The sequence below is a fragment of the Lutra lutra genome, chromosome 1 (genome assembly GCF_902655055.1).
Source record: "Lutra lutra chromosome 1, mLutLut1.2, whole genome shotgun sequence".
In the NCBI taxonomy this organism is placed as follows: domain Eukaryota; kingdom Metazoa; phylum Chordata; class Mammalia; order Carnivora; family Mustelidae; genus Lutra; species Lutra lutra.
This window is the reverse complement of record NC_062278.1, coordinates 46,635,840-46,658,548: the sequence shown is the minus strand read 5'-3', so window position 1 is coordinate 46,658,548 and position 22,709 is coordinate 46,635,840. Positions and strand designations below refer to the sequence as shown.

The window sequence follows — 22,709 nt, the reverse complement described above, 5'->3', positions numbered from 1 at the left end:
TTTCCTTGACCCAATAAAGATATAAGCAAACCCTAGTGAGCATCATAATTAGTGGTAAAATAAATGTAAAGAATGGGAATAAGGGGGCACCTGGGTGGCTCAGTGGGTTAAAGCCTCTGCCTTCGGCTCAGGTCATGATCTCAGGGTCCTGGGATCGAGCCCCGCATCGGGCTCTCTGCTCAGTGGAGAGCCTGCTTCCTCCTCTCTCTCTCTCTGCCTGCCTCTCTGCCTACATGTGATCTCTGTCTGTCAAATAAATAAATAAAATCTTAAAAAAAAAAAAAAAAAAAAGAATGGGAATAAGGTATAGAAACAACCTAAGTGTCTATCAATGGATGAATGATAATGATAGTGAACAACATGGGCTTGAATTATGCAAGTCCACTTACATGGGCCTTTTTTTTCAGTAAATATATTGAAGAATATTTTGGAGATTTGCAACAATTTGAAAAATCCTGTAAACAAATCATGAAGCTTAGAAACCCTGAAGGAAAATTAAGAAAAGGTTGGGCATCTCATGAAGGCATAAAATATATATAGAAATGAGATGATTTTACCACTTACTACCATAAAAGATAAACAAATCTATTATAAAAAGTTAAAATTTATCAATACTTATGCACATATAAACCAAATATGGTAGCATTCAGTTAAGAAAAATGCAAATGAGTGAAAGATGCAGTATTAAATCATAACTGCATAAAATTATAGTAATCTTGTACCACTGTTAATAATTTCATAGCCATCTCCTGTAGCTACTATTGCAGTGAGCTCAAGTGTTGGAAGTATCTGCTTAAAATGCTATGTGATACTAATCATCCTACATAAATAGTTCCTTTCTCCAGGAAATCGTGTACCACAAAAAGCTATCTCTCACAGTTCTCACATATTTTTTTATTTTGTGCAATACTGTACATCCTGAATTAAACCACGGGACCCATACAAAGTACCACCAGTCATGCTGGAAGTGCTCCCAAGAACCACAGAAAAGTCATGTCATTCGAGGAGAAAATTGAATTACTTGATAGTATCACAGATTGAGATCTGCAGTTATGGATGTCTACCATTTCAAGATAAATGAATGCAGTATAAGGGCCATTGTGAAAAAATAAAAGGCAATTCATGAAGCCATTGTTGTAGTTACACCAGCAGGCAAGAAAATCTTGTACTTTTCATGAAATACCTTTTTACCTCATACTGAAAATATAGCTTCTGTGTGGGTGCAGAATTGCTATAAAAAGGCATTCCTATAGTATAGATTCTAACATGATTCAAGAAAAGGTGAAGTTACTATATGAACATAAAGCAATGGGAAGGTAGAGAATTTGATGGTTTGGTAATTTCAGAAAGAGGTTTGCCTTAAAAAATGTCAAAATAACAGAAGAAGCAGCGTCTGCCAACCAAGAGATCCAGACAGAATTTCCATATGCCATTAAGAAAATCCCTGGGGAAAAAGGCTATCACCTGAACAGGTTTTTAATGCGAGGAAAAAGTGCCCTATTCTGGAACAACAACAACAACAAAATGCCACAAAGGACACTGATTAGTAAGGAAGAGAAGCAAGCACCAGGATTTAGGACAGGAAGAAAGTGGGAATAAGACAAAACTTAGCATTTTTATTCAATATTGTACTGAAGGTCCTAGCCAGTGCAGTGAGATAGGAAAAAGAATAAAAGGCATAAAGGTTAAAAAAGCAGCAGTAGAATTTCTGTTGATGTTGGGCTTTAGACATAGAAAATTTGAAGAAATATACAGAAAAACTATGAGAGTAAATATATTTAAAAACCTCCCAGAATACAAAGTCAATATTTTCCTATACTAACAATGAGCCATTAGAATATGAAATAAAATATACTATTTATAGTAGCTTCAAAAATATAAAAAACAAATGGGTAAGCTGAATGAATGATGTATAAGACCCCGACAGACAACCATAAAGAAAAGCATAAACATATTAAGTGACATACCATGCTCATGAGGTGGAACATTCAGTGTTAAGTCCAATGTTAAGATGTCAACTATCCCCAAATATGATTAAAATAAAATCTCAACAAGTTTTTCAAAAAAATTAATAAGTTGATCTAAAAACTTATTTGAAATATGGAACACCTAGAACTACCAAAATCATCTTGAAAAAGTAGATCAAGTTTGGAGGATTTATCCTATTTGACTTCAGGATTTATTATAAATCCATGGTAAAAGGCCAAATGTGAAAAGCCATAAAAGAGATCAATGGAATGGAACAGAGAGTCCAGAAATTGGTGTGTATATATATATATGCTTTTTTTTTTTCAAATTAAATTCAGTAAGTATGAAAGTCAGATGATTTTGACAAATGATTCAGTGAAAAAAAATTTTTTTCAAACAAATATTTTGGGATAATTGGATAGCTGTATGAAGAAAGTGCAAAAATTCAGGATGGATCTCAGATCTAAACATAAAAGCCAGAACTATGAAGCTTCTAGAAGAAAACATAGGAGAATATGTTAGAAAACTTAGGCACAGATTTTTTTTTTAGCGAGTACACAGAAAGCTTGTATTTAAAAGAAAAATTGATAAATTATACTTCAACAAAATTAGATGTATCTATTCATTAAAAGATACTGTGAAGAAAATAAACAGGCAAGACACAGACTGATGAGAAATCTTCAAAACACATATATTTAACAAAAGTCTTTGTTAAATATATGTGTTTAATAAAATATGTGTTATATTTGTTATTTAATTATTATAACAATTATTATAATATAACAATTGTTATAATTGTTAAAAATATGTTTAATAAAATATATGTGTTAAATAAAGGTCTTTTATTTAACAAAGAACTTATAAAGAAATGTTAAATTTCAATAATAAGAAGACAACCAAATTAATGAATGGGCAAAAGACTTAAAAAGACATTTTATAAGAGAATGTACAAGACTGGCAAACAGAATACGCAAAAGTGATCAACAATAATCACCAGTAATATACAAATTAAAAGCACAATGAGATCCTATTATATACTCAATTGAAAGGCTAAAATTAAAAAAAAAATCAATAATTGGAAAGGAGATGCAGAAACTGGAACTCTCATTTATGTTACTAACAATAAAATAGTTTGACCACTTTGAAATTCCTTAAATATCACCCATACATCTATCCTATGACCCAGCAGTATCATTCCTAGGAATTTTTTGAAGAGAAATGAAAACATGTCTATAAAAAGCCTTTTACAAGAATGTTTATATCAGGTTTATTCATACTAGTCCTAAACTAGAAACAGTCTGGATGTTACTGAACAGGATACTGGATAAACAAACTATGGTATACATACATAATAGAATGTTACATTGGAATAAAAAGGAATAATCAAGTGATATATATGACAACATAGATGACTCCCCAAAACATTATGCCAAATAAAAAAAAAAACCTATGCACGAAAATGTATGTGCTCTTACTCCCATTTATATGAAACTGTAGAAGAGGCAAAATTAATCTGGTGATAGAAATCAGATTAGTTCGCTGGTATGAGGTGTGAAGTGTTGATTGGGAAGGGGTGTGAAAGAACATTCTGGGGTAGTGAAAATGTTTCTTGACAGGCAGTGTAGTTATATGAATCTATGCATTTGTCAAAATTACTGAACTATAACTTAAGACCTGAGCATCTGACTGTGAACAGCTTATACTTCAATTAAAAATGTTCATATATAGGGTGACCGAATGGATTAAAAAAACAAGACCCAACTATGTATTGTCTACAAGAGACTACTCAGGACCTTAAGACACAGACACAGAGAATGAAAGCATAGAAAAAGATATTCCATGCAAAAAGAAGCAAAAGAAGGCTGGGGTAGCAACACTCATGCCAGATAACATATATTTTAAAACAAAGATTGTAACAAGAGACAAAGAAAAGCATTGCATAATGATAAATAAATCAATCCAACAAGAGGATATAACAATTGTAAATTGTAAATACCAAAGCACCCAACATAGAAACACCTGAATATATAAAGTGAGTATTAACAGACATAAAGGGAGAAGTTGACCATAATACAATAGTAGGGGGCTTTAAGACCCCATTTACATCAGTAGATAGATCATTTAGACAGAAAATCAATAAGGAACTTTGTTCAGTGGCTTTGCATGAACACCAGGTGGATTTAACAGATATACACAGAATATTCTATCCCCAAACAGCAGAATACATTCTTTTCAAGTACAAATGGAATATTCTCCAAGACAGATCACATGTTAGGCCACAAAACAAGTCTCAATAAATTTAAGGAGATAGAGACTCAAATTATATCAAGCATCTTTTCTGACTATAACGGTATAAAACAAGAAATCAATTACAAGAAAATGAACAGAAAAAACACAAATACATGGAGACTAAACAACCAATGGGTCAATGATGAAATCAAAAAGGAAATAAAAAAAATACTTAGACAAAAATGAAAACATGATAGTTCAAAATTTTACGGAAATAGCAAAAAGCAGTTCTTTTTTTATAAAGATTTTATTAATTTTTATTTAAGAGAGATTAGCATAAGCAGCATAGGGGGAGGGCAAAGGGAGAGAGAGAATCTCAAGCAGACTCTGCATTGAGTGCAGAGCCTGATGCAGGACTTGACCTCAGAAACCCAAGATCATGACCTTACCCAAAATAAAGTCGGACACCACCAACTGACCAATCCAGACGTCCTGCAAAAGCAGTTTTGTTTTTTTTCCCCTAAGATTTCTTTCTCAAGATCTCTTTTTGAGAGAGAGAGAGAATACACAGAGGAGTAGAGGGGCAGAGGGAGGGGAGAAAGAGAGATGCAAATGCAGGGCTCACTTCCCACAACCCACGAGATAATTACCTGAGCTGAAATCAAGAGTCCAACACTTAACCAACTGAGCCACCCAGGCACTCCTCACAAGAACAGTTCTAAGAGGGAAGTTTATAGCAATGCAGGCCTACATCAAGAAACGACAACAAAAAAATCTCAAATAAACATTATGATCCTTTGCCTAATAGAAATGGAAAAAGAACAACAAATAAAGCCTAAAGTTACTAGAAGGAGGAAATAAAGTTCCAGGAGAAAATAAATGACATAGAGACTAAAAAGCCAACTGAAAAGATCAATGAAACCAATATAAATAAAACTGATACACCTTTAGCCAACTCATCCAGGAAAAAAGACATAAAGAACCCAAATGAATATAATCAGAAATGAAAGAGGAGAAGACTGAAGAACCACAGAAATACTAAGGATTATAACAGACTGCTATGAAAAATTATATACCAACAAATTGGACAACCTGGAATAAATGGATAAATTCCTAGAAACATACAATCTTCCAAGACAGAATCAGGAAGAAACAGAAAATCTGAACAGACTGACTGCTAGTAATAAAATTGAATCAAAAACAAAAGACTCCCAAAAAACAAAAGTCCAGGACCAGTGGGCTTCACCGGTGAATTCTACCAAACATTTAAAGAAGAGTTAATACTTACCCTTCCCAAACTATTCCAAAAAATAGAAGAAGAAAGAAATCTTCCAAATTCATTCTAAAAGGCCAGCATTACTCTGATACCAAAACCAGACAAAACACTCTAAAAAAATATTACTGGTCAGTATTCTTGATGAACATAGATGCAAAAATCCTGAACAAAATATTCACCAATCGAACTCAACAATACATTAAAAGGATCATACACCATGGTAAAGTTAGATTTATTCCAGGGATGCAAGCATGGTTCAGTATTAGCAAGTAAATCAACATGATATACCCTATGAACAAAATGGGAGGATAAAAACCACATGATGCAAAAAAAGCATTTGACAAAATATAACATCAGTTTATGATAAGAAACTCTCAACAAACTGGGGTTAGAGAGAACATACCTTAACATAATAAGGCCACATATGAAAAACTCACAGCTAATATAGTACTCAATGGTAGAAAACAATGTTTTTCCTCTAAAAGTAGGAACAAGACAATGATGTCTACTCTTGCCACTTTTATTGTGGTTACTGTTGTAGCCACAGTAATTAGACAAGAAAAAGAAATAAAAGGTATATAAACTGGCAGAGAAAAGTAAAACTGTCACTCATTGCTTACAAATAACATAGTATATACAGTAAAACCAAAAATTCCACCAAAAACTATTGAAACTAATAAATGAATTCAATAAAGTTACAGGATACAAAATTAATAAACAGAAATTTGTTGTATATACCAATAATGAAGCAGCAAAAAGAGAAATTAAGAAAACAATCCCATTTACAACTGCACCAAAAAGAATAAAATGCCTAGGAATAACCTTAATCAAGGAGGTAAAAGACTTGTACTCTGAAAACTATAAGGCACTGATGAAAGAAACTGAAGACAACACAAACAAATGGAAAGATACACTAAGTCATGGATTCGAAGAATACTGTTAAAATGTCCATACTACCCAAAGGAACCTACAGATTTAATGCAATTCCCATCAAAATACCAGTAGTATTTTCCACTGAAATAGAACAAATAATTCTAAAATTTGTATGGAACCACAAAAGACTCGAAATAGCCAAAGCAATCTTGAGAAGAACAAAGCTGAAGGTATCACAATCCCAGATATGAAGCTATAGTACAAAGCTATAGTAATCAAAATAGTATTGCACTGGTACAAAAATGGACACACAGATCAATGAAACTGAATAGAGAACCCAGAAATAAACCCATGCTTATATGTTCACTTCATCTACGACAAAGGAGGCAAGAAAATACAATGGGAAAAGACAGTCTTTTCAATACATGCTGCTGGAATAACTGGATAGCTACACGCAGAAGAATTAAACTGAACCACTTTCTTACACCATATATAAAAATAAACTCAAAATGGATTAAAGACCTAAATGTAAGACCCAAATCCATAAAACTCCAATAAGAAAACATAGTAATCTCTTGGATATCAGCTGTAGCAACATTTTTCCCTCAGGCAAGGGATATAAGAGAAAAACTACTGGTACTACATTAACCTAAAAAGCTTTTACACAGTGAAGGAAACTATCGACAAAATGAAAAGGCAACCTACCGAATGGGAGGAAGTATTTCCAAATCATATATCTGATAGGAGATTAATTTCCAAAATATATAAAGATCTCATACAACTAAATACCAAAAAACACTAATAATCCAATTTGAAAATGGCAGAGGACCTGAAAAGATATTTCTTTGAAGAAGACATACTGATGGCAAATAGAAAAGATGTTCAGTATCACTAATCATCAGGAAAATACAAACAAAAACTACAGTGAGATATCACCTCATACCAGTCAGAATGGCTAGTATCAAAAAAACAAGAAAATCAAGTGTTGGTGAGAATGTAAAGAAAAGGGGACCCTAATGCACTACTGGTGGGAATATAAATTGGTTCAGCCACTATGGAAAACAGTATGGAGGTTCCTCAAAAAATTAAAATTCTTAGAAATACCATACAAGCCAATAATTCCAGTACTGGGTATTTATTCCAAGAAAACAAAAACGATTTTGAAAAGAAATATGCACCCCTATGTGTACTGCAGCATTATTTAGAGTAACAAGAAACAGAAGCATCCTAAATGTCCATCATCAGATGAATAGATAAGAAGATGTGGTAAACAAGAGAATATTACTCAGCCATAAGGGACAAAATCTTGCCATTTGTGACAAGGTAGATAGACCTAGAGAGTGTTATGCTAAGTGAAATAAGTCACAGAAAAACAAATACCATGATTTCACTTATATCCAGAATCTAAAAACCAAAACAAATGGATAAAAACACAACAAAACAAAGACTCATAAATATAGAGAACAAACTGGTGGTTGCCAGAGGAGACAGGGTGGGAGGGATGGGTGAAATAGGTGAAGGGATTAAGAGGTACAGACTTCCAATTCTGAAATGAGTAAGTCACTGAGATAAAAAGTACAGCATAGGGAATATAGTCAATAATATTGTAATAACTTTGTATGGTGACAGATAGTAACTACACTAATCGTGGTAAGCACCACATGATATATACAACTGTTAAATCACTATATTATATACCTGAAACTAATGTAACATTGTATGTCAACCATATTTCAGTAAGAAAGTAAAATTAAATTAAAAAATTTTTAAAGTTCACATATACCTCAGCTGAGAAATCCTTCCTTGGGAATCTATCCCCCAAAATAAATTCATCAGTACATAAAGATAATTTACTTGGACAAGGCTTCAGCTAAGGAAACCAAGGTTTCCATTGTATTTGAAGCTGATTTTGTAGGAATCATTTCATCTTTTTGGCAACATTTTAACAGTTTTTGAAGAAAAGTGGAAAGATTAACACAAAGGGAAAGCATGATCAAAAATGCATTCTCAATCCAGATAACCCATTAATAGACTTAAGTTTTTAGAAGTGAAAGAGTCACATAAAATGTACAGGCTAGATAATTATTACCCCAAATATATGAATAAGCTTAAGGGTGTTCAATAAAATTAACAGTTATTGTGGTTAAACAGGAAGAACTGTTAGAAAGCCTCACACTATTTCTATTCTATTCCTAACAAATACACACTTCTTTTAAACCATCACCTCTTCCTAAAAGTCATAGCACAAAGACCACTTAAATCTTTTCCCATGAATAAAGCTAAAAATGCAGAGTTCCACAATACTTACTGAAGAAATGTATTGTGGAGAAGAAAAAGAATATCCAATAATAGGTAAAATAGAATAAATGGTCGCTATACTCATAGTACAGCATATTAGTCACTATTAAAAAGAATAATTACATATATACATTGACTTAAAAGGATTTCCAGGGGCGCCTGGGTGGCTCAGTGGGTTAAAACCTCTGCCTTAGGCTCAGGTCATGATCCCTGGGTCCTGGGATCAAGCCCCGCATCTGGCTCTCTGCTCAGCAAGGAGCCTGCATCCTTCTCTCTCTCTCTGCCTGCCTCTCTGCCTACTTGTGAGCAATGTCTGTCAAATAAATAATAAATAAAATCCTTTTAAAAAAAAGGATTTCTGGCATTTAGTGTTCTCCAAGAATAGGTAGATGCAGAAGAGTGTAGAGAATATGACCCCAAATTAGTAAGTAATAACAAGAAAAAAATACCAAATTGTTAATACTGGTATTTTGAAAAGAGGGTAGGGCTGGCAGTTAGAGTTTAAAAACAGAAAAGAGGGGCCCCTGGGTGGCTCAGTTGGTTAAGCATCTGCCTTTGGCTCAGGTCATGATCCCAGAGTCCTGGAATCGAGTCCAGCATCAGGCTTCTTGCTCAGCCGGGAGCCTGCTTCTCTCTCTGCCTCTGCCTGCCACTCTGCCTGCTTGTGCTCTCTCTCTGACAAATAAATAAAATCTTTAATAAATAAATACAGAAAATATCTGTTTTAGAAGAGTTCTCGAATAAATATTTAAGAAATGCTGCATATATATACATGTCTGCAAACATAGTAACCAAAATAACTCTAATGACAGTTGAAATACATGGATTTTTACTTCTTTCTTTTTTTCCTGTCTCCATTTTTTGCTGTTGACACATATTACTTATGCAATCAGAAGAACATTTTAATTTTGGGGAAAATAAAGGTTGGAGACCTGGAAAACACTGCTTTGAAATTTAAAAAATACAAGATGCTATCGGTAGATATGAATTCTGAATAATTACTGTATTTTAAAATTCAAAAACAAAGGGGAGTAATACATTCATTAATGTACAGAGCTGTTGAATCATTATATTGTATACCTGAAACTAATAGAACACCGTATGTTAATTATGTTTCAGTAAGAAAAATTTTAAAATTTTAAATAAGAGAGAACTACATAGAACACTTCTGCCAATACCAAAGAGCAAAAAAAAAAAAAACTTATATAAACAGACCCTAAAGCACAGATATCACAGACACACATACCTGGATGATTTAGCAGAGTATCAAGTTCTTCTTTGGCCACAACCATTCTTAATCTATCACTACTATCAATGACAAAAATAATGGCTTGTCCTTCTCTGTATAAAGAATGAGAAAAATTAAAGGTAAATTTATACATTTTTCCACATTTGCATTCATTTGCATTTCTTACCCTCTGTATTATCTTTTCATTACATATACGTATAGTGACTAATACGTTACCATTAGTCATATTTCATATAAAATAATTTCTTTTAGGTTGGTTGATAATATGGTACATTTAATGCTTGTTTCATAATTTTTAAAAATTATAAGTAAAATTATAATCCTATTACACAGATGCAATCATTATTAATATTCTCGGGTAAATCAATTTTGTCATTTTTTTCTGTATATTCACATAGGAGTACCTACATTTGTACTTAAATGGAATCTTGTTGTTTTATACCCTGCCTTTCTCACATACATTTCCTTGATCTTTTTTTGCAGTATAGTTTGAACTACTTTTTAATGAAATATTAAAGTTCTATACCAGTGTTTTCTCAAATATTTCTTATCATAACCATAGTGAAAAATACATTTTATATTAGGATGCAGTAAACACATAAGTATATGTAACTACATTTGAAATAAGTTTCCAGAAATAATACTTACAAATAGCTTTTATTTTATTCTATTTCATTTTTTTAAAGCTGAAAACCAGTCACTGAAATGGCTTAAGGATTCATTTACAGATCACAGTGGTACTTAAAAAAAATCACTGATTCCCTCTGCACCTTTCTTTTAATGATTATAAAATATCCCATTGCACGGATATGTCATCAAATACTGTGAACCTAGAGATTATTTTTAATTTTTATTACTGTGAAAAACTTTGGAATAAAAATCCTCCTAAATACATTTTTTAAATTTCTAGATATCTTAAGACTTGTAATTAGGAATTTCTAGGAATACATACAAAATTTAAAGTTTTAGGTAAACATTGACAAACTGTATTCCAGAAATACTTTAACAATTTATACTACCAGTACTTCTCTCACCCGCTTTCCAGCATGGCTCTTAACATCCTCTTCCATTTTTGTCATTCTAACAACATAATACTTTATTTTATTTATTTATTGTAAAGATTTTATTTATTTATTTGACAGAGAGAGAGATCACAAGTAGGCAGAGAGGCAGGCAGAGAGAGAGGAGGAAGCAGGCTCCCTGCTGAGCGGAGAGCCCGATGCAGGGCTCAATCCCAAGACCCTGGGATCATGACCTGAGCCAAAGGCAGAGGCTTTACCCCACTGAGCCACCCAGGCGCCCCCAACATAATATTTTATACTGTATTTCATTAATTGCTCATAAAGTTCACTATTTTTGCATATATTTATTAGGCCTTTTACCTATTTCTGTGAATCACTTATTCCATTCACAAACTAAGAATTTAAAAGTTCAATATCATTAGCAATTACATGAATATAAAAAATAAAACACTTTTGAGTACCATTTTCTTCTATCATTTAAAAAAAATGAATATAGGTTATCACCAGTCATACATTACCTGTAGCCACAGAAACAGATATGATTGGAAATATCTGCCAATACTTTTAAAAATGTTCAATCTCTTTGAGCCAGTAATTACATTTCTGGAATTTATGCTAAGGAAACATGAACTATGACAAAGATTTATGCAGCAAGGTGTGTTAACTGGAGGGTTATTTATAATCTTCAACAACTGAGAATAGCTTTTATGTCCAAAAACAGAATGATTAAAAAATAGGCATAGGCATATGAAAAAATAATAAGCAGCCAGTCATTAGTTATATTCTTTGTATGTTTTTCCTGATTTATTCTGATCATTGAATGTTATCTAAAAAAGCAGGGTAAAAAACTGTATGTGGTACATAATTTAGAAGACTCTTTTCTCAATTATGTAAAGTATATATTTTATATTTCAAAAGGAAAAACACAAAAAGATTAACAATGGTAAATTTATTAGTAGTGAGATTTATAGAAAAAAATTTTATATTCTTTTCTATATTTTCTAAATATTAAAAAATGTGTACTCCTTATATTTTATACTTTATTTTTCCATACTATAAAGATAATAGCAATAATTATATAATAATCAAAGTTACAGTATCAAATAAATAACAAAGTAAACTTCCTTTCAAATCTTAGTGTTCCAAAAACAAATGTTATTAATGGTTTGGTACACATGCCACTAAATTATTTTTCTTCTCTACATATACCAAGTACATATTTTTGTTAAGAGTAGTAATATTCTTTTTATAATTGAGATATGTCATTATAAACAGTGTTCAAAACATTTTCTTCTATCTATATTTTTGTCCACAAGTGCTAGTCATAGGATACTTCTTCAAGGAAAAAAAATAAGGCTAGAGAGCAATAAAATTTTTCATTTTAAAAGATACTGATAAATTTCTCTGACAAAGATGTTACATTCCCACCATAAAAGTGACTTATTTTGCCATAGTAGACTTAATCTTTTTAACCTCTTTCGATCTAATCGATTAAAATGCACTTGTTCTTTCATAATTGGAAAAAGATAGATATAGACTATTATTGTAGATGTCTCCATAGTAACCATATTCACTATTCAACCTACAATTTAGCTACAGCGTTCCTAATTAATTTCTTCCAGTAAGGTTTTGAAGGAAAAGGAATTAAAATCTGAAACGGTTCCTTTTCTTGAAACTATTTTCTATGTGTTTTTGCTATCTGTAATTAAAATAAATGTTATTTTTAAAATAGTAGCTAAAATAAATACATTTATTTATTTATTTTATTTTATTTTTTTAAAGATTTTATTTATTTATTTGACAGAGAGAGATCACAAGTAGATGGAGAGGAAGGCAGAGAGAGAGAGAGAGAGGGAAGCAGGCTTCTTGCTGAGCAGAGAAGCCCGATGTGGGACTCGATCCCAGGACCCTGAGATCATGACCTGAGCCGAAGGCAGCGGCTTAACCCACTGAGCCACCCAGGCGCCCTAAAATAAATACATTTAAATAAAAAAGAATTATCAACTAACTGGAGGAAGAAAAAAAAAAAAATCCTAAACTGAAAACTCAGGTTTCTTAAAAAAAAAAAAAAAAAAAAAAAAAAATCCAAAAAACCCCCCAAAACAATTCACATTTCCCCAGAGAATTTAATGTAAGGTACCATAAACATGCCACTTTTCCTTTACCAAACTGACTCTCAAATCTGAAGAACTCTTTTCTCTGTATCTCAGAGGTCCTCTAGATCTGTACAATTTAAACATGATTTCAATCTATTAAAGCACTCATTGAAAAGAATATCTGTAAAAAATCTCCTTTGGCTGAGGAATCACAAGGTTTGTTCCCACATTAGCAGGAAAGAACTATTCAATAAAAATTAAAATCTGACCTGGCAGTCATCTCATAACCATTCCAAGGCAAGAATTTCTAATGACAGAAGGGCAATTAATCAAGGGATACTGGTGGTAAGTTTCAGACTCCAAAAGTAAGTTACATTGCTTTTACATGAAGAGTCCTTGCAATATGAACAATTAATGAATTCGTTTTACTACCACACACAGATCCTGAGAGGGCAAAATAATCTGGGTACTAGGAACTTGACCATTCTTAATCTGAAGTAACTAGTGAGCACTTTATTAGCATATGCTGAAAAATACTTGTTTAGAACTGCTTTTAGAACAAACGGATCAACTGTTAGTTACTACTGTTATTTTAACTAAATTTGTTTAATAAATACTTACTGATCTATATGTCTGGCATCATACTTGACCTTGAAGAAATAATCTGAATAAGAAATAATCCCTGCTCTTGAGCAGTTCACACCCTCGTTAGAGAGGTAGCTATGGTACACGACTTGAAGACATAAATAGTATGGTAAAATACTATGTGGACACTGGGAACTAGGCAAAATGGTGGAATTTCACAGAGGAGGTGACTTCTGAGTTAACCCTAAAGCATGACTATATTAACTTTAAACTGCAACAAAATAGAACAGGGCATTAAAAACAGAGAGAAAAGTATATGCAAAGATGCAAGGTTATGAATGGCCTGAAGAATCTGAGAAACAATATGAACTATGATTATACTTTTTCATTAGAAAACATTTTCGCTTTTTCATTAGAAAATGTGCTTAAATTACATGAAAAATAAATAGTGACACCTAGCCCATGTAATCCTTTGAATTTGTTAATCATTTTTATTAAAATGCATTCACCTAGTTAACCAACACTTATAAACATACTTACTTATAATAGTGTTCCCAGAGATTTCTGTATCTTCCTTGACCTGACATGTCAAACACTGTAAAAGACAAACTACAGAAAAAAAAAAAAAAAAAAAAAAACAAAACCAAACACCGAAACAAAACAAACCATGACTACATTATAAGATATAAATTAAGGTATCACTTTTACTTAAAATTTTAAATTGTTTTCAAAGAAACTACCCTTGAATATACAATATTCAACTTGAGCCAATTTTCAAGTATGAGTCCCACAAAACAAATTTTGTAATATAAATGATTTTGTAATGAATAACACATAAAAAAAGATGCTTTCCTTGCTAGTGAGATTATCAGAGTTTGTCTAAAGTCTAAATTCTAAAAAATAATCCAGAGGTAGTGGTACAAATAATTTACCATCTATGGACTTCTGAAACAACAAATTACTTTTTCTAAGAGTAGAAAGAATGACTAGGTAGATCTAATATTATCAATTTTCACCCACAACTTCTTAGTCACAAGTATAATAAAGTGAATTACCTGGATGATTTGAATTTCTCTATGCTGAATCCTATTGTTGGAACTATATCTTGTGATTGAGCCTTCAAGAGAAAAGATAAATTGAGAAATCTGCAACTACAAAACATGAATTTTCCCTTGGGCTAAAAAAAGCATCCAGGTTTCCAATTCTAAAAGTTGTCACTGAGGAGATGACAATTAAACAAAACTATAATTTTCACAGTGGGATCACTGTGTGTGAATTCTTTACAGAAGTTTAAGGTTTATTAATTATGAAATGTTTATGTCTTAATTCACATTTTGTGGCTTGCTGCAAGTTCCCATAGCTGTAATGTGGATTCATGAGTCATTCTGAGTTCACATATAGGACTTTATAATCTTTCACCACATACTTATTGAGTTTATATATGCTACTGTGGACTGTTCTCATGTCTAGATGATGAATCTACATGGTCCCTGCTTTCATGGAGCTTATTATCTAGAGAAAGTAAACAACAGTAACCAAGTAAACTACAAGTGAACATGATTTCAGACAGTGTTAGGTGCAGTGAAAGGTGAATTGGGGATGGGAGGCAGTGGGGTAGGAGAGATGGTTTGGGGCATGGGCAAAGGATGCTGAGAAAAAGTCTCTCTGAGGAGGTCATATCTGACCCAAGAGTGAATATGAAAAAGGAGAAAAGTTATGACAAGATCTTGGTAAAGAACATTCCAGTCAAAGGAATTAGCCAGTACAATGATCCTAATGCAAGCAGGAACTTGCCACTCAGGCAAAGTATAAGGCCTGTATGTCTAAAACGTACTGAGTAAGGCAGACAGCTATATGTAACAAAGAGCCGTGGAGCCTTGAAGGCCATGGTGGGGAATTCTGTATGGAGAAGAGATTACAAGGGGGCAAGAGTATACCAGGAGATCTGTTAGCAAGTCCCACAGGCAATTAAAACACCTTAAACTGACAAGACATCAAATGCCTCCTAACACTTCCACCATCAAAACTATTCCTCCTTTTGAATAAAAAACACCATCTACTTTCTGATAACCTATGAGTTATTCTTGACTCCTCCTTTTCTTACATTTTTTTATATAAACATTCTCAAGTTGGTCCTATCTCACTAACTTAGTTCAGGCCCTTATCATTTCTTGCTTTGATTTACTACAAAAACCTAATTATTCCTAATCGTTAATGTGCCTCCTTAGACTAGCTACTCAACTTCTCCAAACCTTAGTTTTCTCAAATGTGAAATCTATTATTATCTTTAACTTGTAAAGTTATCATGATAATTAAATGAGTTACTGAATGCAATATACTCAACACAGTATCTGGTCCATTGGACATATTCAGCAAATACTAAACAAATACCGTAAGTATACTGTCATTAACTTTAGTCTTTCCAATTTTCTCTATACAGCCACAGTACAACTTTAAAAGAAAAACAAAAAACAAAAAAACCTTTAGTTCATCATGTTGCATTTGTGTGAAAACAGGAGTAGAAGGTAAATTGTTGTTCCAAACCATTATGTTCAATTTGGTAGTCCACTTCTGAAAATTTAAAATTCAAATGAAAAGACAGTAGCTGAAAAGTCACTGAAACTTAATCACCTTAGAAGTAATGTAGTAGTGAAAAGGCCTCCCTGGAGATGCCTGGTTTTGCCTTTCTAAAGCTTGTTTATTCAGCTTTTCTTTCCATCCTGTGAGCTGCCTTATTCTTCCAAAAATATCATTCTGTTTATATTAGAATTTATTTCCTGCCATTCAGATTCCTGCCTCAGTCCTTATGGTACGGTTTCTTCACTGCACAAAAAACTTTGGAATAGTTTCCTAACTTTTGTTGTCCCAAAATACTCCACTGTTTTGACTTTTGATTTTGATCACAATTATGATAAAATCACCAGCTATTACTATTAGCAAAAAAATACTAGTAATAAAAAAGTGGGGAAATTAAATGTTTAAAGAAATCTCAGAAAATATACCTCAAAATAGTAGCCTTATCTTCACTGAAATGTAATTAGAACACTTGCCTAGCCTCTCCACAATCACCCAACTTCTTCACAGACTTTTTTTGTTTCCAGAGCTTCTCCTTTAACTTGCTGTTCTACTTAACAAGGATAAAATTAATCAACTTTCTTCCCATCACTTTTTTTTTTCTTTTAAGGATAGAGAGAGAGAGAGTACACATCAGCAGGAGGATGGGTAGAGGGAGAGGGAGAGAACATAAATCTGGATGATGTGGTAGTATGACAGGATTTATGCTGGCAAAGGGAGGTAATGCAAATTGGGCAAAAAAGGTACTTATAAGGTACATTTCTAAGAAAATACACTTAAGACCAGATTCCTGAGTCATCAGGTTAAAATGCCTCCCCACCCTCATTCATCAGTTTAGAAAACACCAGCAACCTCAATACATTGACAATAAATAAGCATTAAGATAGCCTAAAGCCAGTTTGGGTCCAGAAGTATCTAGTTATCTAGAAACTGATTTTACCCACAAAAAATAAGAGACATAACTATAAAATGAGTTATGTGAATTTTTTTGCATTGTAGATTTCTGTAATTAACTTAATTCATTAAAAATTATGTTTCTAATAGTGGATGTAAGTTCACAAGAGATTTCTTCAGTTCAGATACATGGAGGAAACAAGTGTTTTATCTATACCTGTGTGATAGAAGTTTTGAGGTCTTTAAGAAATTCTATTTCAAGTGGTCTTTTGGTTATCAGCACCAAATTAAAAACAAAAACAAAACAAAATAAAACAGAAAAAAAACTCAAAGCAACTTACTGTGCTCTCAGGATCTAGAGGTCAATTTTTCTGTGGAGACAGGATAATTGACTAAAGACTAAAGATTAAGTCTCAGGAAGTGGTATCAGAAAATAGGTGATCCCCTTAAAACAGCCCTATAGCAAGTCTAGGCTAGTTCCATAATTTACCAGAGATAATAGAGAAACAGGGATGCTGCAAAGCATTGGAAGATTAATTAAAAAGCCTTATTTATTGGCTGTGTACCCAGGTTTTCCTGCGGGCTCTCCCTAACTAACGTGGTGCATTAGACAGGGTTAAGAGGTCACAAGGCCAGTCTGAAATGGGGGTATTAGAGTATTTTAAGATCACAGACAGAGTACATGGTATTTCCTCTTTCTGACCCAAATCCCTAGACCTGACAAAAGAAATTATGGAAAAAAAATCCCTAAGTAAGTTAAAAAATAAGAGCAAATGTCTTTAAAAGTACATCCTTGTTCAGAGAAGAAAGGTATTCCCATTCATATCCAAGATTATTCCTATGGTAATAACCATGTCTTGGAAAAGCACTATAATATTGGGGATGATGGAAAGAGACTGTAATTTCTATGTTGTTTTTTGAATGTTATTTCTGCCAATTTGAGTACAGCAGACATTGGGAACTGGTCCATTTTGTGGCTATATATTATTTTTAAGAGAAGGAAAGGTGAGGGGGTGGGAGAGGGAGAGAGGAAATCCCAAGCAGGCTCCACGCTCAGCACAGAGCCCAATATGGAGCTCACTTCCACGACCCTGAGATCATGACCTGAGCAAAAAACAAGAGTCAGATGCTTAACTGACTGAGCCACCATGGCACCATTTTGTGGCTATTAATGGTGGCTCCGGTTTCAGTTATTTTCTACCTATTTGAGAGTAATTTTTTTTTTTTTTAAAGATTTTATTTATTTGACAGACAGAGACCACAAGGAGGCAGAGAGGCAGGCAGAGAGAGAGGAGGAAGCAGGCTCCCTGCCGAGCAGAGAACCCGATGCAGGGCTCGATCCCAGGACCTGGAGATCATGACCTGAGCCAAAGGCAGTGGCTTAACCCACTAAGCCACCCAGGCGCCCCAGTAATTTTTTTTTTAAAGATTTTATTTATTTGAGCAAGAGAGAGAGAGAGAGAGGAGGGGCAGAGGGAAAGGGAGAGAATCTGGAGCAGACTCTGTGTTGAGCTCAGAGCCCAACAGAGGGCTCAATCCCAGGACCCTGAGATCATGACCTGAGCTGAAATCAAGCATCAAGACACTTAACCCATAGCCACCCAAGACTAGTTTAAAAAATTATTATCATTATTATTATTTTTTTTTTTACTTTTGAGGCAATTCCTTAATGTAGAGAAAAATGTAAAATGTAAACCCCTCTGATAGAATAGGCCCTTACCTAAAAATACTTCCTTATACTCTTGCTTACTGCTGATAGGTTTACCTACAGAAGTTCAGGTCATCAGTCACTGAGATTCTTAAGCATTAACCCAGCCTGATCTGCTCATAGGTGATCTACAGTACTGATTATGGGCCAAAGCACAATTGGGTATAGTTCCACTTTAAACATATACTCACTGTTCTCTTAAGTTCAATTCTGGACCCCATTCAACTGTGTAGGATGCTTTATCTCCCTTTTAAGAACTGATAAATTTCTTGTAATCACCTAGATCAGGAGATAGATTTCTCCCATCCAAGTACTAACCAGGCCCGACCCTGCTTAGCTTCCGAGATCAGACGAGATCGGGCGCGTTCAGGGTGGTATGGCCGGAGACAGGAGATAGATTTCTAATGTATGTGGGCTTTTTTAACCTTTTTTCCCTATTTCACATATAGAAAAAACTTCATTAAATGGTATTTCTCTAACTCACCTCCTTCAATTTATTCCTCTCCATGGGTAGAGAATTACTCCTTTGCTCAGTTTGTGGGACAGAACCGAGCATTCTTGGTTCTGTGTCTCTCTACTCTCTCATTTGAGTGCCATATGCCTCTCACAAGCACGCACTCTCATCTGATCTTAGACAAGAAATGACTCTAGAAGAGTAGGATCTTTCCCCAAGGAGGAAACCCCAAAGTTTTGGGAGGTCAATCTCAATACAATAGAGTGTTAGTAAGTCCTCTAAACAGACCTAACCCTTGCCTTCCAAAATTAAATAAAGCTGATATTTTTTATCTTTGCCTGACTTCAGCATGCATACCTCAGCTGACTCCCAATTCAGCTGAGGAACTCCTTAAAACACCTAAATTGCCTTCCAAATCCATTTTCGGTTTCTTATCCTGACCATCTCACACTAACTCCCACCTGAAAATATACCAGCAGTTAGCTGTTCTTATATGGTAAACACTTCTATGTAGAAGGGAATAATGACCGGGGCGGGGGGGAGAGAATGGTGTTTTTGTATTTCAGAGCAATCTCCAAAGGTAAAACTGAAGCTACTGCAAAAGAAAATGGAGTAGTAAGGCTGCTTATTCTGCCCAACCCAAAACACTGTCTGGAGGCAACTACCATATTTAGGAGCAATTATTTCCCATTCTCTAGCCATTTAGTCATTAACAGTATCAGCTTCTTAGTTTCTGCCCTATCTGTATGCAGTTTATATTATTTTTTCACTCTACATTTTTCATTAATTCACTAATGGCTTTTGCCTAAATAAGTGTATTTACAACTGTAAATGTTAGTTGTCTATCCAATATCCATCCTCCTCTTCTCCCATACTTATAAGACCCCTATTATTTTTGGAAGCAGCAGTATGACCTGCTTTTAAAAAAAAAAAAAATCCGGGGCACCTGGGTGGCTCAGTGGGTTAAGCCTCTGCTTTCGGCTCAGGTCATGATCCCAGGGTCCTGGGATCGAGCCCCACATCAGGCTCTCTGCTCAGCAGGGAGCCTGCTTTCCTCCTATCTCTGCCTGCCTCTCTGTCTACTTGTGAGCTCTCTCTGTCAAATAAATAAATTTAAAAAATCTTAAAAAAAAAAAATCCAGCTTCATTTACAGATAGGGGTAGCCAATGAGATAGAAGTTAGGAATCATTACTTGGTGCTTCTGGGTAAGTTCTTTAAAAAAGGCTTATTTTTAACAAGTGGGCATCTTCTTTTTCCTTGTTCTTTTCTCCTCCCTGTGACTTAGAATACAGTTAACCAAGGTGACCATGTTGAAGATCTTGAAGATGAAAACGGGGCACTTAGAACAGCAGGACAGGAAGACAGAAGATGCCCAGATGTCTCATGACTGACTACATAGCTGCACTACCAGCCCTGGAAGATCTCCACTGGACTTACTTAGATTAGAAAAAGAAGGTTCTATCTTATTTAGTCTACTGTTATAAGGGTTTTCTTTTTATGTAGCAAAAACCCCACTTCTATGTACCATGTGTTGAATGTGCTAGCTTTACTTATTTTTCAATTATTAAAATTACATGTTCATATACTTATTACTTAAATGACTGAAAGTCATTCTGCTTACTATCACTGATATGCATACCACACTCCTGGGAAGCTGCTAATTATCCACTGAACCCATAAAAATGATTCACCATTCCCTCTGTTTTGTTTCTCTTGTAAAGAGGGAGCCAAAAAGAAAGCAATGCTACCTAAAAGTGAATTTCACAAATTTGTTAGGATTTTTTAAGGAAAAAAAAAAAAAAAAAAAAAAAAAAAAGACATTTGGAAAATATTCCAGCTTAAATAATCAAGACTCACCTATATATCTGCAAAAATACACTGTAAATTATGTCTGACTGACATTTATTACTTTAAGGTACTACAAGGTTAATAGGATTTCAAAATATGACTATATGAAGTAATGATGGCAAACAAAATAATTCTGCATGTTAACTTTCTCTAACAGAAAATACATAAAGCATCTAACAAGGATACTTACATTTGAAGGTTTAAGTTTGTTAATGATTGTTGTTTTGCCACTATTATCCAGCCCAAGGCACAAAACATGAACCTCCTTCTTCTTTAGGCCAAGCAAGCCTGAAAGTCTGTCTAGCAATCCCATAATGTGATTCAAATATTTACAAACCAGCTACAAATTAGAAAGTAAAAAAGATATATCAATCACAGGCAACTTAGATCTGGAAAATATAAGCATGATCATAAAAAAAATTAATAATTTAAAGACACAATCAGAAAAGCCATGTTAATGTAGCATTGTATTTACTAAACAAAGTTTAAGCTGATTAGCACAAAGGAGCCTTATCTGAAATGCAGATTGGCAGCTTATATCCCTAGGCAACACAAAGAGCAATGCCCTTGAAATAGCTGTATATGTCTTCTGGTAAATTATAATATTTAAGATGAAAATATTGTTAAACTCAGTATCACATGGAGTCTGCCACTTGTGATCTTCAAAGTATCTGCAGCCTTTCTAGAAATCCGGAACAATGTATGGGCAAAGGAGTCCATGTAGAGCCAAATGCTAAAGTTCAGAAAATAGAAGGCAGATCAGAAATGAGAAAAACTAAGATTTTGGTTACACTATTTGAGCTAAATAAATCTTTTGAAGCCAACCCCATTGTTGTACTATGCAATAATCTGAAGCAATAAATATTAAATTCACTGTTTTTGTTTGTTTGCTTGATTATATCTGGTTTAAGTTGCATTTTCTATCAAGCAAAACAAATATTAACAGATATATTTACTTTAATATATACTATATTGCTACAAATATCACTTGCTCATAACCTGCTATGAACTTTCCAAATGAAACTTTCCAAAGGGGTTCCCCTTGGGTCCATCACTCCCCAAAACATTATCATGGGAGAAGAGAGATATCGCTGTTGCCATCCCTCAACTGGTGCAGGGACTGCTACAGCAATGACTACAATCTGCCTATGTCCAAAATATTTCCCATTACTCTCCTAACCACCATTTTCAAAGTTCTCTAAATATTCATCTAATTTGATTGATTTATTCTCTTCTCCATCTAAAGTTCCAGGAGCCTGTCATCCTGCAACTCCTTCAGTATTTTTTACCTCACACTATCCTAAGCAAGGCCCATACCTTGAAGGATGTGAAGCTGCAGCAACTTAAATGATGAGGTTTCCAAGACAATGTTTCACAAAAGGAAGCGGCATCGTGGATTTTTGCTTAGGCCCCTTGGGGGAGCATACTGAGAAATTTCAAAACCAAATTTCAATGATGTGCAGAAAAGGGCAGGCACAGTGCCCCACAAAAGCATGGGGCATATAAGAGATTCACAGTTGTCTTATCTAAGGGGTGGATTTGATTTCAGGTTCTCCATTTGTACCACTTTTCTCCTTGTGTTGGAGACTCAAATCTCACTCAATCCGTTCCTTTAAATCTCAGCTTAAGGAACA

The 22,709-nt window shown here is 34.0% G+C and overlaps 1 protein-coding gene across 3 annotated transcripts in view; it reads right to left on the bottom strand.

Moving 5' to 3' along the window:
- ARL6 (ADP ribosylation factor like GTPase 6) overlaps positions 1 to 22,709 on the bottom strand; it is a 49,311-nt gene that overhangs the window by 24,828 nt on the left and 1,774 nt on the right. For all 3 annotated transcript variants that reach the window (XM_047722539.1, XM_047722546.1, XM_047722556.1), the window contains exons 2-5: positions 21,266 to 21,415; positions 14,652 to 14,713; positions 14,137 to 14,205; positions 9,891 to 9,985 (exon numbers count right to left, since the gene is read on the bottom strand). In XM_047722539.1, the coding sequence (XP_047578495.1) occupies positions 9,891 to 9,985; positions 14,137 to 14,205; positions 14,652 to 14,713; positions 21,266 to 21,388 (349 nt within the window). In that variant the 5' untranslated portion in view covers positions 21,389 to 21,415. The remainder of the gene's footprint in view (positions 1 to 9,890; positions 9,986 to 14,136; positions 14,206 to 14,651; positions 14,714 to 21,265; positions 21,416 to 22,709) is intronic.